The sequence below is a fragment of the Mobula birostris genome, chromosome 31 (genome assembly GCF_030028105.1).
Source record: "Mobula birostris isolate sMobBir1 chromosome 31, sMobBir1.hap1, whole genome shotgun sequence".
Taxonomy (NCBI): Eukaryota; Metazoa; Chordata; class Chondrichthyes; order Myliobatiformes; family Myliobatidae; genus Mobula; species Mobula birostris.
In genome coordinates, this window is record NC_092400.1 from 20,291,622 (window position 1) to 20,308,606 (window position 16,985).

A 16,985-nucleotide genomic window follows, 5' to 3' on the forward strand; every position below is an offset into this window, starting at 1 on the left:
TTAATGATACAAAATAAACTTTATTGATAGAACAGGGATGATAGACTGAAACAGACACTAAGACTGCTGTTCAGTTTTTAGTTCTACCTTTGAACGCCCGAGTTCAGAAGAACCATGCTGCTTTATAAATTATATTTTACCAACATTAAAACTATATCTCACAGATAAGGTGCTTCAATCAAGCCAGGATTCAAGATAATTACGTGGAGTAGCTAACAATAGTCTTTAGTCATATGTAAACACTGTAAAAAACTTCTAATTAAAATATGCTTCAGCTTGTACCAAAATATGGAATTATGAATATTAATATCCCACAATTTTATAGTTGTAACATATCATTTCTCTCACTTTACACTTACACCATAAATTCAGGTGTTGCTTTGTGCTAATATTTGCAACATGAAGTCTGAAAACAGAGAATTACGCTTTTATTTCCATATAATACAAAAAAAATCAAAATCCATCTTTGCTATGAATGTATCTGTTAACATAGTAACAAGAGAAGGAAATCATCTTCAGTCTTTTGCCCCATTCATTTACGTTAAGCATGGTCTGTACTTCAATTCCATTCTATGACCTTTGCTCCATATTCCAAACCAATCTGTTTAAAATCAGGTTTTATATTATCTTTAAGTTAGAACTAAATGTAAGAAACATCTGCTGATTATTTCAACATTATATAAACATTCGGTTGTAATCTTAATGTGATTAATTTTGTCCTCTTTTAAAGCTTTTGCTGTGCAGGCATAATGGGTACTTTGTGTGAGACATCATACATCATACTGATCTCTGCTGAACCACATGACTGAAGCTACACATGGTGCAGTATTTGGCAGAAAGAATTTTGGAGCACACAAAATGAGATATATTAAGATAAAAACCATCGCTGTTCACTGTACAACTTCTGACAGGTCTCATTTTACAACAGTTCGAAACAACATTTCAACATTCATAAAGTACCTGCAGAGATAAGCAATAATTTAATGTGAAAATATAAAGATTCTCTACGAGTAAACAAACCTTTAAGTCCTGATCTTTTAAAACTGGTCTGTCACTCGTCATTCCAAACATCAGTGAATGTTATTAGTATCATAAAAGGAAGGGCACTCAGCAGCGGGTAACTTACCAGCACATAATTATATCTAGTAGGTTCAACAATCACTTTCAAATACAAATTGAAAGATTTGAATTAATCTTCACACAATATAATAGTGCAAACAAGCTGAGTTCTCACACAAGGTTTTAAATTGTGTGGTATCAGGCATCTTTAGGAAGGCACCTAATGTTTAACTGGGCCCAGATGCTTGGTTAGATCCAGGAATTCAGTCAGCAGTCGCGCCTTGGAAAAACTGATGACTTGTGCTTGGTGCATCAAGCTCTTCATCTTGCTCCTGTAATGAAGGATTTGTGACTGAATTATGCAAGTAAACCCTGAAAAACTTCATTTTTTAGTCACTGAATGAGGCATTCTCTCATTACTTGTTACATATTATCACAAGGATTTTTATTTGACATTCAATACCTTTTAGTTCTGAACTCTTAAGGAAAACAAAGCACAGTACAGGAAAGATCAGAGTCAGGATACTTGAAACAACAGTATTCAGTTACTGGTCTACACATAGATGATGAGAGGCATTGATCGCGTGAATAGTCAGAAGCTTTATCCCTGGGCTGAAATGGCTAACACAAGAGGGCAGTTTTACAGTGCTTGGAGGTAGGTACAGAGGAGATGTCAGGGTAAGTTTTTTTTAAATTAACGCAGACAGTGGAGTGTGTGTGGAATGGGCTGCTGGCGACGGTGGTGGAGGCGGATACAATAGGGTCTTTTAAGAGACCCCTGGATAGGTACATGGAGCTTAGAAAAATAGAGGGCTATGGGTATAGGTAATTTCTAAAGTAAGTACATGTTCAGCACAGCATTGTGGGCCGAAGGGCCTGTATTGTGCTGTGGGTTTTCTATGATTCTATCTCACTTTAACAGCATCAGCATTTGAAAACTGCTGTCGTAAAAGAATGCATTTGAAAATCAATTGTGTTGTTCTCCCTTCTCCCCTGGAGGAAGTGGCTCATCCTGGAGCTTCACGGTTGTCAGAAACCCTGTGACAACAGATCTCTAAGAACTCATTCTTTTATGTGAAATTGTGTATTCTTTTCAGTTGTAGAAGGTAAAGCACAACCCTACCACTGTCTAACAAACAGCCTTGGCTTGAAAGGTACAGATTAGTTCACAAGTTAGCCAATCACAGTAAATGATTTTTTGATGTGGTTGCAAAGGTGGGTATTCACATTAATTGAGGAATGCAATATACTTGAACACCTAAGTTGTGTTATATACCAAGTCATTATGGAATGTCTGTGGCTCACGTTGACTAGGCTGATGAAGACTGAGTGATGGGCAATAATAAAGGACTTCCAGTGTCACTATTAAAGGGGACTTGGCAAGCAGCGCCAATGAAAATCCATCATTCAAAATGCTGGAGGAATTCAGCAGGTCAGGCAGCATCTATGGAGGGGAATAAACAGTTGGTGTTTTGGGCTGAGTTCTTCATCAGGACTGGAAAGGAAGGGGGCAGAAGCCAGAAATAGGGTTTTTTTTTTTAGCATGTCGCACCAGACAGTCAGCCATTCTTGTCTGGTGTGTGGGGTCAGGATTGGTCTCCTTTCGGATTAACAGGGTCACGATATGAACGTTCCTGACTTGACCCTTTTTTTTTTAAAAAAGCAAGGCCGAGTGGCTAGCTTGACGCTCAACCCAGCACGGATGGAAAGTATCCTCAGGGGGTGGCCCAACTTGGATTTGAACTTGCTCCGGAGTCCGGCGCTGATGCCACTGCACCACCAAAAAAGAGGTGAGGGAGTGAGAGTAGAAGCTGGCAGGTGAAAGCTAAAACCAGATGAGGGGAAGGAAGGTGTCTGGGGGTGGGGGGATAGGGAATGGTGAAGTACAGAAACTTTTGAGTTTATTAATGTCACTGGTGAAATCCCACACAGGAAAAGATTTGCACTCACCTTTGGTTCTTTGACTTCAAAGTCCTCTCCATACTGAATGGAAAAGTCGATGTGTTGCAAAACTATGCTAATACATTCTTCATCTGAACGGTCAAATGGCAAAAAACGAACCATGCTGTAGTCATCAACCTACAGATATTTAATAAATATAACTAAAATGATTTTAATATCAAATCCTCCAAATAGCTTATAAAATTCTGTATCTCCCAATTTTACTACAAATAACAGGATTAAGCCAATATTTATAACACTAAATATGCATACACAAAAACAATTTGAAAAGACTGCTTTAGAAATGTTGGAGGTTCATTAGCACTTTTGAGAAATATTAGTTTAACAATCAAATCTGATTGTCAAAGTGTTTATATCAGAATATTCCCTAAATATGTGTCACATATTAAAGGCACCTATACAAAATACAGCATAATTTTAGCTAAATATCTACAGAAATAATGTTTTAAAGTTTAAAACTTCCTAAATCATAAACTTTCCTATCAGTGTGTCAGTAGTAGTTTCAAAGAGTCAAAGTTCAAAGTATGTATACATTATATGACTATGAGATTCATTTCCTAACAGGCAGCCATGAAACAAAGAAACCCAAAAGAACCCATATAAAAAAACATTGTTGAACACCCAACGTGTGGAGAGAAAAAAAACATCATGCCGGTACCAAAATAAAAGTACCCATTAAAAAAAACTATCGAACTCGGACCACAAAGACCACTCTGCTGGGATCATTACTAAAGCAGTGCGAATTCAGATGCTCTCTGCCCCATAAAATCAATGCTCATAATGATTATAAATTTGCATCCTTTGGATACCGTCCTTTCTGCCGGTAAAAAGTTTGTTTGCATTCTGTATCAAGCATTCCTAATTTTGAATATCAAATAACCTTTTAATTTTCTGCATGAATATTAAACTCCATACCCAATAACCTTTCATAAATGAATAGATTAAATAACTTGTGGAAAGACAGATGAATGTATATTGATATTTAATAACAACTGAATACTGGTATTGTTTCAAACAGAGTGAAATAGAGCATCCTATTAATCAGTCAAAAATACTTACCAATCCACAAATTGCTTTGGTGAGTTTCTTAAATTTCTTGCTTTTCCAAATATCAGAGGAGTCCTGCATCAGTGAATACATATCAGGGTCCAAATACCTTCATGAAAGGAATTAGAAGGATGTATTATTGATATTGTCAGAGAACATTTTCTGTAAATAACACACAACTGTATTGATAGACAAATGTTTTGCAAAGTGGATCTCCAAGTGTTACTTCCTGTTATGCTGATAACTCAGTATGATGGCACGAACACAATTTAACAGAGGAAATATGAGAAAGTTAACAGACTTTTAGGCATTTTCTTTCCAAATGCCTTTATGCTGTCCAATAATAAGCTGCACAGTAAGACAAAATTGCAATCATCTCTATTAAAACAACATTCCAACATAATGAAGGGTGAATTTGCCTGTAAGCATTTAGTTATCAGAGCAAGTGACACTTGACCTTAAAGGAAAGGTGAAATGGCCAAGTAGTTCACTCTATAAAGGGAACACCATAAGAGACAGAAGCAGAGTTAGGCTGTTAGATACATGCGTTATGACCGAAGGAAGAAAAACGGCTGGTCTCGCTTACCACTTCGGTGCAAGGATGTTTATTAGGTGCGTCAAAAATCAAACTTACAAAAATTAGCAAAAATAGAGAAAAGAAAACTGCCAATATTTACAAAAAGTTATCTACCAGAAAACACAATAGTTCTGTACTTGTACTTGACCAGTGTGAACTGCTGGCAACCTTGAACTCTCCTACTAAGAGCGAAGAGGCCCGTTTATTATGCACCAGGACACACCATCTTTAAGAACCAAAGTTAACTTAAGACTACACATGAATTAGAATATGATGCACCCCACAATGTAGTTACAATCATATTACAAAACAAACAGAAATATCTACCTGAAATACCATATTCAAACAACATATATCCATTTACACATCCCCACTACTAAAGAGATGAAACGTTGTGAAGAGTGTGGTGGGAAAGGCACCATTCAGCAAATCCATTAAGAAAATATACCAGGGGAAGACACTGAAGCATGCACACTTGGTGCAACAACAGAATGACGGGGGGGGGGGGGTGTCTGTCTCCGTCACATAGGCCACTTGGTCCATCGGGTAGGCTGGCAAAAAGGTAAAAATGTATATTCCAGGGACCAGAAAAAACCAACGGAAGGATGGAAACTGAGCATCTCAGTCCAGCCAACACTGCTTGCATGACAAATGCCAACAAAATACCCCTATCCTGAGCTGCCTAATATTACTGTAGAAGCATGTAAACTAATATAAATTGTCTTACTACACTAATGCATATGCCTATCAAGATGAAGGGGTAGTACTGCTAGGAGTGGCCCGCTGTACAACTAAATCTTGAACAATGTTTATTTCCAGTATATTGCTTTAAACACAGAAGTTTGAAGTAGGAATTTTACATACATTATGATTTTCCTTTTCTTTAGTAAATTTAAAATTCAATCCAGCAAGCCTTGAACATTTATTTGGAAGTTATATTGTGGATTTGCCTTACAGTTGGAAAAGAAAATTGCAGGCAAAGTAAGGTCAGTATTTACTGTCCATCTCCAGTTCCCAAATCATTTCAGAACTCATGGGGTAAGGAAAGTCATTTCCTTCTCTTAAGGACATAAGTGATCCACTTATATTTTTATAATTAAAAGGTATCTTGAGGAGTTCTCACTTATTATTTTAACCACGTCCTCTCTGAGCAGTTGTACCTTACTGACATCAGAACATCGAGGAGTACAGCACAGGAACAGGCCATTCAGCCCACAATGTTGTGCTGAACCTGCTAAAAAGCAAATCAAAAACACCCAAACGCTAATCTCATCATCTTCCTTATATCTATGTGACTACTCAAACATCTCTTAAAAGCCTCAAATGTATTTACCTCTACCACCATTCCAGGCAGCGCATTCCAGGCACCCACCACTCTGAGTAAAATAATTTACTCTTCATATCCCCTTTGAACCTACCCCCTCTCATCTACAATGCATGCCCTCTGGTATTAGACATCTCAACCTTGGGAAACAGATATTCCCTATATACTCTATGCCTCTCAATCTTATAAACCTCTATCAGATCTCCCCTCAGCCTGCAACGCTCCAGAGAAAACAATCCAAGGTTGTATAGCCTCGAGATAGCACATGCCCTCTAAACCAGACAGGATCCTGATAAACCTCTTTTGCACCCTCTCCAAAGCCTCAACATCTTTCCTATAGTGGGGTGACCAGAACTGTGCACAATTCCCAGATGTGACCAAACCAGAGTTTTATAAAGCTGCAACACAACCTCCTGACTTTTGAACTCAGTGCCTCAACTAATAAAAGTATTCCGTAAGTCTTCTTCACCACCTTATCAACCTGTGTAGCCACTTTCAAGGATCTGTGAACTTGGATCCCAAGACCTCTATGGTCAGAAACACTGTTAAAGACCTTGCCCATAACAGTGTACTGTTTCCTCGTTTTGCCCTACTGAGGTGCAACACCTCACATTATCGGAGTTAAACTCCATCTGCCATTCCTCAGCCCAAATCTGCAACTGGTCTGTATCATGCTGTATTCTTTGCCAGTCTTCTACACCATCCACAACTCCACCAATCTTGACATCATTTGCAAATTTACTAACCCACCTTCCCACGTTTTCATCCAGCTCACTTATATACATTACAAACAGCAAAGGTCCCTATGGAAGTCCACTAATTACAGACCTCCAGCTTGAATAACTACCCTCTGTCTTCTATGCGCAAGCCAGCTCTCCCATCATTTTATGGCTACACCAACACATTCAGAAGCATCATCAAATCTTTTTCAAGTATGTACTGAACTGTTTCAGTTACGTCCATTTCTTTAGTTGTACGGCACTGGAAGAGTCCAGAGTATAGTTACTTCCGGGCCTTTTTTCAAGTCTCTGTACATGCTTAATATGAATTATACTTCAGATGGGGTTGACAGGTAGCAATCTTTGACGGTCTGTGGGCTTGAGTAAATATTCCCAGTAGAAACTTCAGTGCAACCCCAGCATGGACGGTCCCAAGCCTGGGTGCGGAAAGAAGAGGACTGGGCTACAGAAAGTGCTACAGAAACGCCAACAGAAGCTGTAAAGACCTCGAGGACTCTGGCAAGCTGCTGTTGGTAGCCTATGCCCCAGTCAGGGTGACAGGCTTAAGTAAGTAATTCATGTAAGAAACACGAGAAAATCTGCAGACGCTGGAAATCCAAAGTGACACACACAAAATGCTGGAGGAACTCAGCGGGTCGGGTGTGAAATAAGGTTTCACTTACCTTTCAATTTCTTTCTTTGCTTTCTTGTTAAGTAAGTCCATTTTTGTCATGACGTTGACCTGTGGAATTTCCAGAGAGACCATGGCGCTGAGAGCTGCCATTACTCCTGACACAAACTAAGAAAATTATGATATTACATATTTCATATTTTGCAGTGAAAGACAGAATTAAGCCATTCATATACAAATAATAAAACTCATACAGAATTTAAGTTTGTTGATGGAAAGATTTGGACTAAATATGCAATATAAAATCACAGATTTTATTTGTAATCTGTTGATTCTGATCATCTCAGCTGGTGCAAAACATCTTTTGTGCTAATGGCCCCTATCAGGAGGGTGCATTACTGCCACCTACTGTTGTGGAGTATGAAAGGAGCCATGACAAGGATCAGATTGTGCCTCCCAAACCTGTTTTATTTACAAAGTTCCCCAGGTCCCGACATGACTTAACTGTCTCTGCTTCAGGTGCCAGAATGTCTCGCAAACTAGGCACTCCCGTTCTGCCCAGTAGTCGTCTCAACAGCTTCCTACGTTCCAACGAGTATATGTGGCACACCGTGATCACATGTCCTTACAAAAATAAGACCACCTGTTCCCATGCTTACCAACAAACGCCACAGTGGAGTGCAAACCCAGACGTCCAAGCCAGTCTTGCTGACCACACACCCTTCCCAAAAGCACCCCCCCTCAAACTGATGGAAACAAATTGTTATACCACCTCCCTGGTGCACCCCATCCCACAATTTCTGCCATTTCCCAATCCCAGCCAACCAAATACAAGATTTGGCTTCTTACTTTCCCATAGTGACTATAATATCTACCTCCGACTTTGTCAGCGCCTGCTCGGTTATAACATCTGCCCTTTCATTACCCGACACACCAACAGTCAGTAGGAAATGACCCCAATGTTTTTAATCTAAAATGAGAAAAAATTCTTTGGTAATTGATCTCATGAAAAGCCCAGCCGAATTAACTCGTAGGGACCTGTATCAGACAAAACTATTGCTCTTTAGTCAAATAGCCAAACGGTATTCATCATCTAATCCTTAAATTAATTGTTCTCCACTTTGTCAAAAACTTTAAACTAAATGTAAACAAAGGAAAATAAATCTGGGATCAAAGTATATTGCACTTTATTCTTTTACATGTCACTCACCTTAATAAAAATCTGCATATCTGATAATAAGGCAGTGGCATCAACCTCAAATATTGAATTCCATAAAATGGAGGTGATTACCTTAAATGACTCCACCATAAATTGAGAATCAACAAGAAATACACCACAAACACGGAATTCCCACTGCTGTAACTGTTCGACAAGCTGCTTCATTATTGGCAGGTGTGTATATAGCTCAATCTGTCCTGTAAATAACAAATAAAGACACATTAGTGTAGACACCATTTGTAGATCCAGCAATCAAATCATAAAGGGCTCTGTTACAAAGTGAGTCTGGAAATGCAACTCCTGAGGGGTGCCTATTCACAGCCCCTATCACGATCAATTTACAACAGAGGTGCTGCCTCCCCAACAGCCTCCAAATTGACTGGCATTATGGGCAATTCATTGAGTGACCTCTCCCAGGCCAACATCAAGGCTCTGATTATGCTCAGATGGGCAGGCCACATTAAACTGCAGACTTCCAAGCCCAAGATTAACTACTCCTCCAAGCTCCCACATCATTACCATTTCTCTGAGGACAGAGAATACACTTCAAAGGCTCCTTGAAGAAATATGACATCCTCACTGAATCACGGTAATTCCTGCACTGAGACTGTTCTGACCAACATAAGAGCATCGAAGGTCATGTTTCTTCAAAAGTCGTAAGAGGGTGTGCAACAATTGAAATAACCAATACTTTCACACCATCAAAACATCTACCTTGTTATTCCTCTGTTTTGCAGAAGTCTTATGTAATTTATAGATTCTTACTTTATGTCTTTACACAAAACTGCAGCCAGAAAACAAATAAATTCACGTTACATGTCAATGAGAGTAAATCTGATTCTGCTGCTTTGGTGATGTCTGTTACCTCAGAACCCACGAAGCAAGTCAACCTTAATCTTGAAGCTCCACCCAAAGTAATCTCTAGACCATTGGAGAAGATAAATGTAACTTGCTGCCTACCTGGACAGTCGAATAGTATATAATCATCTTCCACGTGGCCAAGGCAATCTGCCAACCAATCAAAGTTGTTGGCAAAGTATTCCATGCAGAAAATGAGTCCACCGTTTGGGCCAAACCTTAACGTTTCATCCTCCATCACATCTTCCACTTGGATAAGCTCCCGGATATCTGCACCCATTATCAGTAGAAAGATTAACGCACTGTGATATTTCAAGTTCAAAGAATTGCTATTTTAAAACTGAGCATTACATCAAAATAATGATTTCTAAACAAGCACAATTCAACGAATTGTATAAGAATGTTGAAAATAGAATTTTTAACAAACTAAGTTTTAATTTTCTTTCATAAAAACCAATCGTTATGACTATGAAATAAATGTCATAGGATCAGAATTAAATATTTTAATTTGGACCTTTCAGGATTATTAAGAATATTGATAAAAATTGAGAGGGAATTTACTCAATATTAAAGGACCACAATGTCAAAATATTGAAGAAAGTCATTGGATTTTTCAATAGATATTGTCTTAGACTTGAGAGTAAATCACCACAAAATGAAATCTGAAGTATTAACCTATTTAAAGTTATTTGAAATAACGTACAACATATTTGAAATTTAAAGTATTAGGAAGGACCAGCTAAATTTCCCAGAAGGGAAAGGGATTGAGAGATATCAAGCTTAAGTGGAATTAAGGTTAACCTGTTTACTGGATACTGTGATAAGATTTCCTATTAAACATTATTCCAAAGACTTTCCTATTGCATAATATATTTTGATACATTTCAATAGATTACTGTGAGTTTTTACTATTAAGGTATAATTGTTTGCATAAGACTGTCATGGATATTCACTGTCCAGTGGAAGCAGGGGTGTGGGGGCTTTCTTTCTAAACACTAGCAGCTGACACTTCAAATAGTCAGTGTGTTATTTTTGGGTAAGTTAAACTTCCAACCAGTATTCTTTGTTTACTTTCTGGTTGTAAGTGGGGACCAGTCTTCAGTGCTTAATTTAAATGGCAGTAGAGCTACTAGGACTTGATGTTTCAATCCCTATGGTAAGTTGGCACTCTCGATGTTGGCAGTGGGTTTGGAGTGGTGACAAGAAGGGAGGGTAGGTACGTCATCGGCGTCATCAGGTGGGCACCCTCCTTCTTTGACGTTTCGTTGATACGTCAAAAGCAATAGTAGGTTTCAATTTAAAAGGACAGCTTTGCAAACAAGCACCATCTATACAGCACAGGATGCTGGCTCACAGCACGGGGCTTACTACTCAAGAGATGCAGTATAAGACAATGATGTTATGCTAATTGGGCTTGTATCAAACCAGACAATGCTGGCTAAGTTACTTAGTTTGAGGAAACTTGCAGACCAAATTGATAACATCACTTAGCATATCAAAAGGCGGATCTGTTAATAGTTGGAAGGTTTATGTACTCAGGGAATCAGCTTTGCAGAATTAATTGTGGGTACCTGGGACTCTGTCTCCAGAAACTTTTAAACCACCTGTGTGAAAATGTATCTGAAAAAAAAATCACGAGTACGAAGTCACCCAAGTGGCAGAAAAACAGTATAAATAGACAGAGCAGTCCAGGCTTGTCAGGAATGGTCCAGTAACATCATGAATAGCAGAAAGATGGGGGCAAGGAGGACTATAATTCATTCCACTGTCTTGAATTCCCACAACGGATGAATTGGTCGCCTGCAGCCCACTGTACCTGTGTTTTGGAACTCCTTTGTGTTTTTACAAATGGTTTGTAATTTAGAAAGCATTTATAAGATAGAAATTCTCTATGTTCTAAGTTTTGTTTCAATAATGTTAAAATTTAAACATAGTTCACTGAAAATAAATGAACCGTGTAAATGAACACAAGAGATTCTGCAGATGCTGGAAATCCTGAGTAACACACACAACATGCTGGAGGAACTCAGCAGGTCAGGCAGCATCTATGGAAATGAATAAACAGTCGACACTTTGGGCCGACACTCTTCTTCAGGACTTACTGAATGACTTTGTTAGTTGGAAGCATCTCCTCTTTGGTAGCCAGGGGGTTCAAAAAGTGAGTAGTGGCAGCTAAACTCACCATGGAAGATAAACAGGGAAGTGAACTAGATTTTGAACTTTGGGTAGTTACAGTACAACCTCCTTTTAATGAGAGTACCTGTGGTTATCTATATCTGGTAGGGTTTAAGGCCTTTGAGCTCAGAACTTCGCTGTCACTAACACAATACCATCACAAGGCTATGTTAATTGTTTAATGCACAATGATTAAGTACATTTGTAAATCTCATATGTTTTTAAATGATCATTTTAAAGGTATTTTGCAAAGTCAACTTACCTGCCAGGACAGGATAGTCAAAGTATTCAGCAGCAGGGTCAAGATTTACCACTTGTACTGACCGATTCAACACCTCACAGTGCTGCTGCAGGGTAGAACAGTAAGTGCTCTGAAATTAAAAAACAACTTTTACACACCTCACGGTAAATACATCAATTAAATAACACAGAATTCTCAAAGAGACTGCAGATGCTGCGGGGGAAAAACATAAGATTGCTGAAGGATGTCAGCAGGTCTAGTTGTATCTGTAGGTGGGGAAGGAATCGTTGACCTTTCAGTTTGAAACCCTGAATCAGAATAGGTGCTGCATCTGTATCCAAAATGTTGACAATTCCCTTCCCCGCACAAACTCTGCTTGACCCACTAACTGCCTCCAGCTGTTGAAGGCCTTTTTGCATTAAATTTTTCTATTTCTTGTCACATATGACTTGAAATTTGTGATATTGTGAAGGATTATTTCAGAAACATACCACATCAAAACCCATTGATAGTCAATCCAAAATTATACATTTAGGTTAACCATAAATTCCTATTAATTTTATAGAATTATTTCCCCATGACTACATAATCACTGTCGCAACCTATCATACAGTACTGTAAAGAAAATACAGCTGCAAGAACAAGTTTGTGGACCCTTTGCAATGACCTGGTTTTCTGCATTAATTACTCATAAAATGTAGTCTGATCTTCATCCAAGTCACAATAACAAACACAATCTGCCTCAAGAAATAACACACAAACAACTGTACTACTTCTTGTCAATACTGAGTACTCTATTTAAACAATCACGGTTCAGGTTCTCTGAATCTCTGGGGTAATGCTTTCTACAAAAGCTATTTGGAGTCAGGCGTTCCAATCAATGAGATGAGATTGGAGATGTGGGATGTAGAGGTGCCCTGCCCTATATAAAAAAAGAAAGTCAGATTATTGACGGAGCCTGTTCCTCTTGAGAAAGATTTGTTTATGTGCACCATGTCTTGATCAAAACAACTTTCAGAGGACCTTAGAAGAATTGTAGAGATGCATGAAGCTGGAAAAGGCTACAAAAGCATTTCTAAAGACCTGAGTGTTCATCAGTCCACTGTAAGAGAAATTGTCTACAAATGGAGGAAATTTAGTACTGTTGCTACTCTCCCAAGGAGTGGGCGTCCTGCAGAGATGACACCAAGAGCACAATGTGCAATGCTGAAGGAGGTGACAAAGAACCCAAAGGTAACAGCAAAAGACCTGCAGAAATCTCTAGAACTTGCTAAAGTCTCTGTTCATGTCTCCACTAGAAGAAAATCACTGAACAGGAATGGTGCTCGTGGAAGGACACCAAGGTGGAAACCACTTCTCTCCAAAAAAAAACACCAATGCTGCACTTCTCAAGCTTACAAAAGACTACCTGGATGTTCCACAACACTTCTGGGACGATGTTCTGTGGACAGCTGAGACAAAAGTTGAACCTTTTGGCAGAAATGCACACCACTATGTTTGGAGGATAAAGGGCACTGCACACCAACACCAAAACCTCATCCCAACTGTGAAGCATGGTGGAAGGAGCATCATGGCTTGGGGCTGCTCTGCTACCTCAGGGCCTGGACAGCTTGCAGTCGTTGAGGAAACAATGAATTTAAAATTGTATCAAGACACTTTTACAGGAGAATGTCAGGATAGCAGTCTGTCAGCTGAAGCTTAATGGAAGTTGGTTGATGCAACAACACAATGATCCAAAACACAAGGGTAACTCAACAACAGAATGGTTTAAAAAGAAGAAAATTTGCATTTTGGGATGGCCAAGTCAGAGCCCAGACCTTAACCCAATTGAGATGCTGTGGCATGACTTCATGCAAGGCATCCCAGAAATATTGATGAACTGAAACAGTTCTATATGGAGGAATGGTCTAAAATTCCTCCTCACCATTCTGATCAGCAGCTACAGGAAACATTTGGTAGAGGTTATTGCTGCCAAAGGAGGTTCCACTAGTTATTAAATACAAAGGCTGTGAATGATTAAACAAGGTGTTCAATAAAGACATGAAAAGTAGAATTATTTGTGCATTATTAGTTTAGGCAGATTGTGTTTGTCTATTATTGTGACTAGATGAAGAACAAACCACATTTTATGAGTAATTAATGCAGAAAAGCAGGTCATTGCAAAAGGTTCAGAAACTTGCAACTGTACATCAACAGATGTAGTGTAATGGTTAGCACAGTGCTTTACAGTACAGGTGACCTGGGTTCAATTCCCACTGCTGCCTGTAAGGAGTACGTTCTCCCCGTGACCACAGGGGTTTCCCCTGGGTGCTCTAGTTTCCTCCCACAGCCCAAAGACGTGCCAGTTGGTAGGTTACTTGGTCATTATAAATTCTCCCGTGATTAGGCTAGGGTTAAATCAGGGGATTGCTGGGCAGTGTCGCTCGAAGGGCCTATTCTGTGCTGTATCTCAACAAATAAATAAATGCTTGTTATAACTTAAAGTACAAAAAGACTTTATCAAGTATTTCAAATTAAGCAGCAAAAAAAATGAAATATGCATTAAGATGTCAAAACTTTTGTACAAAAAATGGTATTCTTGGAAGACTAATGTAAATCCAGCCACAAAATTTTGTCCATGAGCTGAACCTTTTGTTATTATTGATCTATAGAGTGGACCAAGAATAAATGAAAATTAAGAAGTGGTTTTAGGTTCCCTGTTAATAAAAAGTTGAGCATTTTTTTTAAATTATAAGGGATCTAATTAGAAGATTGCTGTTTGATACCCTGGGGAATGAAATGAATCACCAATAAAGGTTAACAGAAAGGTTAAAATACATTTCTTAATGGCGCTGTGAAATACGAAATGCTTTGAGTCAAGGACCATTGCATCTTTAATGGCTCTTTGCTGCATAAATGCTACAGTCTGAGTCTGAAGCCTCGAGGAATTATCTGCATCTCAAACATCATTAAATCCACAACAGAATAACTGGAAAAAGGTTTGTTTTTGTACTGGGTTGGTAGTACTTGAACAAAAGCACGAGGGAAGGTCCAGTTCACAGCGAATTCAGGCCCAACTCCTCCACTCAACTTTGGGGAGCTGCGTGTTTGAATATCCACTCTCCACGAAAGTGCGCCATTTGCCGGCGGAGTCGGTAAGTACCTTTCCACTGCCGGCAGGCCCCATCACGAGCTGGGCGTATCGAGGCATGCCGAGCCGTTCAGCGGGGAGAGCCGCTTCACCGTCCGGGGCGCCTACCTCCAGCACCGACCGCGCACCATAACTTCCAGCTACGGAAGCCGCTTGGTGATGACATCAACGCAAGCGCGCATTTCGCAATATTCGGCGTAATCGCGACTCGGAACAGGGGCACCCTCAACACCCGCAGCTTTAACAAATCAGAACAATTTGCCACTGCATTCCGCGTCTAGTTCTTATGTTACATAAACGCATAAACTGTTGGAAATGCTCCGGAGCCTCTATAGATACGCAAGTCAGAATTAATTTTTGAGGTCAGTGAACTTCCCTTGACGTATGAACTGAGTTTTCCAAACAAAATTAACGCAATATATGATCCCGTGTCCCTGGAGTCCAGCTGCCAATGGAAGGACAACCTCCACTCTCCAATGTAGTCGGCGACGGAAAGCTGTCTCACACGACCTGGTCAGTCAGAACTGGTTCTTCTGGTGTTTGTCCGCAGTGTACTTGCATTTCCCCTAGGTCAATCAGTTGGTCTTAGCTCCACAACGCTTTCCTAGTAAACACCAAAAATGTGTCAACCACTAATTTGTTCCCCACCCTAGCATAGGCGTTCTCTTCATTCACTCCATTTAAACAGGACCATTTCCTCATGAAAATTTAGCTTTTACCTCAGATGCTGCTTGACTTTCTAAGTCTTTCCAGCATTTTTTAATTTGTATTGAGGAGACATATTTTGCATTGTACATAAAAAAGCTGTAAAGTTGCCAATGCCTGGACTTGCCGTCAACTGCAGAAGTAGCTTTCTGTAATATAACCTCCACATTCCTCACAATACCTCATAGCTGAAAGTAAATGTATTATCAATATGTATATGTCACCATAGACAACCCTGAGATTCATTTTCTTGTGGGCATATTCACTAAATCTGATAACTATAATAGAATCAATCAAAGACCACACCAACAGTGTGGACAAACAAGATAGTTATAAATTATCCTTCAGAGCAGGACAAGACACAGAAGGCATCCTGGTCATCCATTGCACCTAGTCCCATCTCCAGCCATCTCAACTCTTGTCTTGCCACTGGATCCAGATGGGAATTGGGAAGAGAGAGTGAGGCTGAGGCTGAGGCTGTGCAGCTCTCCCTCACTTAAATCCAAATCACGCGCTAGTCTTGACACCATCATAATGGTGTTGAGGTCCTCATCGATGTTGATAATGGGCAAACACGTTCAGAGATTCAAAGACATTTATTATCAAAGTATGCAGTATACAACCCTGAGATTCATCTTCCCCACAGACAGACACGGAACAAGGAAAGAAGACATTGGAACTCCTTCAAAGGAAAACATCAAACCCCCAAACGTGCAAAAATATAATAAACTACACAAACAGCAAAAAAAGAGCGAAAAACGAAGAATATAGAACACCAAACCACCAATCATTGAACCATCGATTTTTCCTCCCCAACCTCATTTGGAATATCAGGTGGCAACTTGGCTGTCTCTTTAGCATTTGTCTGTTTTACCAGGCCGAGTTGCTAGCTCGGTGCTCAAACAGGAGGTCCCTCTTGGTAGACCATTTCGACGAGCACCTTCACTCCATCCGCCACAAAAAGTGGGATCTCTCGGTGGCCACCTATTTCCATTCTAATTCCCATTCCCATTCTGGTCCATGGCCTCCTCTGGTGCCACAACGAGGCCACACTCAGGTTGGAGGAGCAACACCTTATATTCCAAACAAGAGAAAGTCTGCAGATGCTAGAAATTCAAGCAACACACACAAAATGCCAGAGGAGCTCAGCAGGCCAGGCAGCATCTATGGTAAAAAGTCCATGGATGCTGCCTGGCCTGCTGAGTTCCTCCAGCATTTCGTATGTGTTACCATATATTCTATGTGGGTAACCTCCAATCTGATGGCATGAACATCGATTTCTCAAACTTCCAGTAATTGTCACCCCCTTCACCATTCCTCATTCCTGTTTCCCTCTCT

General features: G+C 39.7%; 2 protein-coding genes across 2 annotated transcripts in view; one reads left to right on the forward strand and one right to left on the reverse strand.

The window, feature by feature from the left end:
• gpn3 (GPN-loop GTPase 3) lies at positions 1 to 15,149 on the reverse strand. The gene is made up of 8 exons (XM_072247944.1): positions 14,955 to 15,149; positions 11,834 to 11,942; positions 9,499 to 9,666; positions 8,611 to 8,735; positions 7,372 to 7,487; positions 4,081 to 4,177; positions 3,010 to 3,138; positions 1 to 1,391 (listed from the first exon to the last, which is right to left on the reverse strand). Exons 1-8 carry the CDS (start codon positions 15,000 to 15,002, stop codon positions 1,323 to 1,325), a joined length of 861 nt encoding a protein of 286 aa, XP_072104045.1. The 5' UTR covers positions 15,003 to 15,149; the 3' UTR covers positions 1 to 1,322.
• LOC140190951 (protein FAM216A) overlaps positions 14,837 to 16,985 on the forward strand; it is a 17,283-nt gene continuing 15,134 nt past the window's right edge. Inside the window, exon 1 of the mRNA XM_072247951.1 lies at positions 14,837 to 14,946. The gene's annotated coding sequence lies outside the window, so the exon portion shown is untranslated. The remainder of the gene's footprint in view (positions 14,947 to 16,985) is intronic.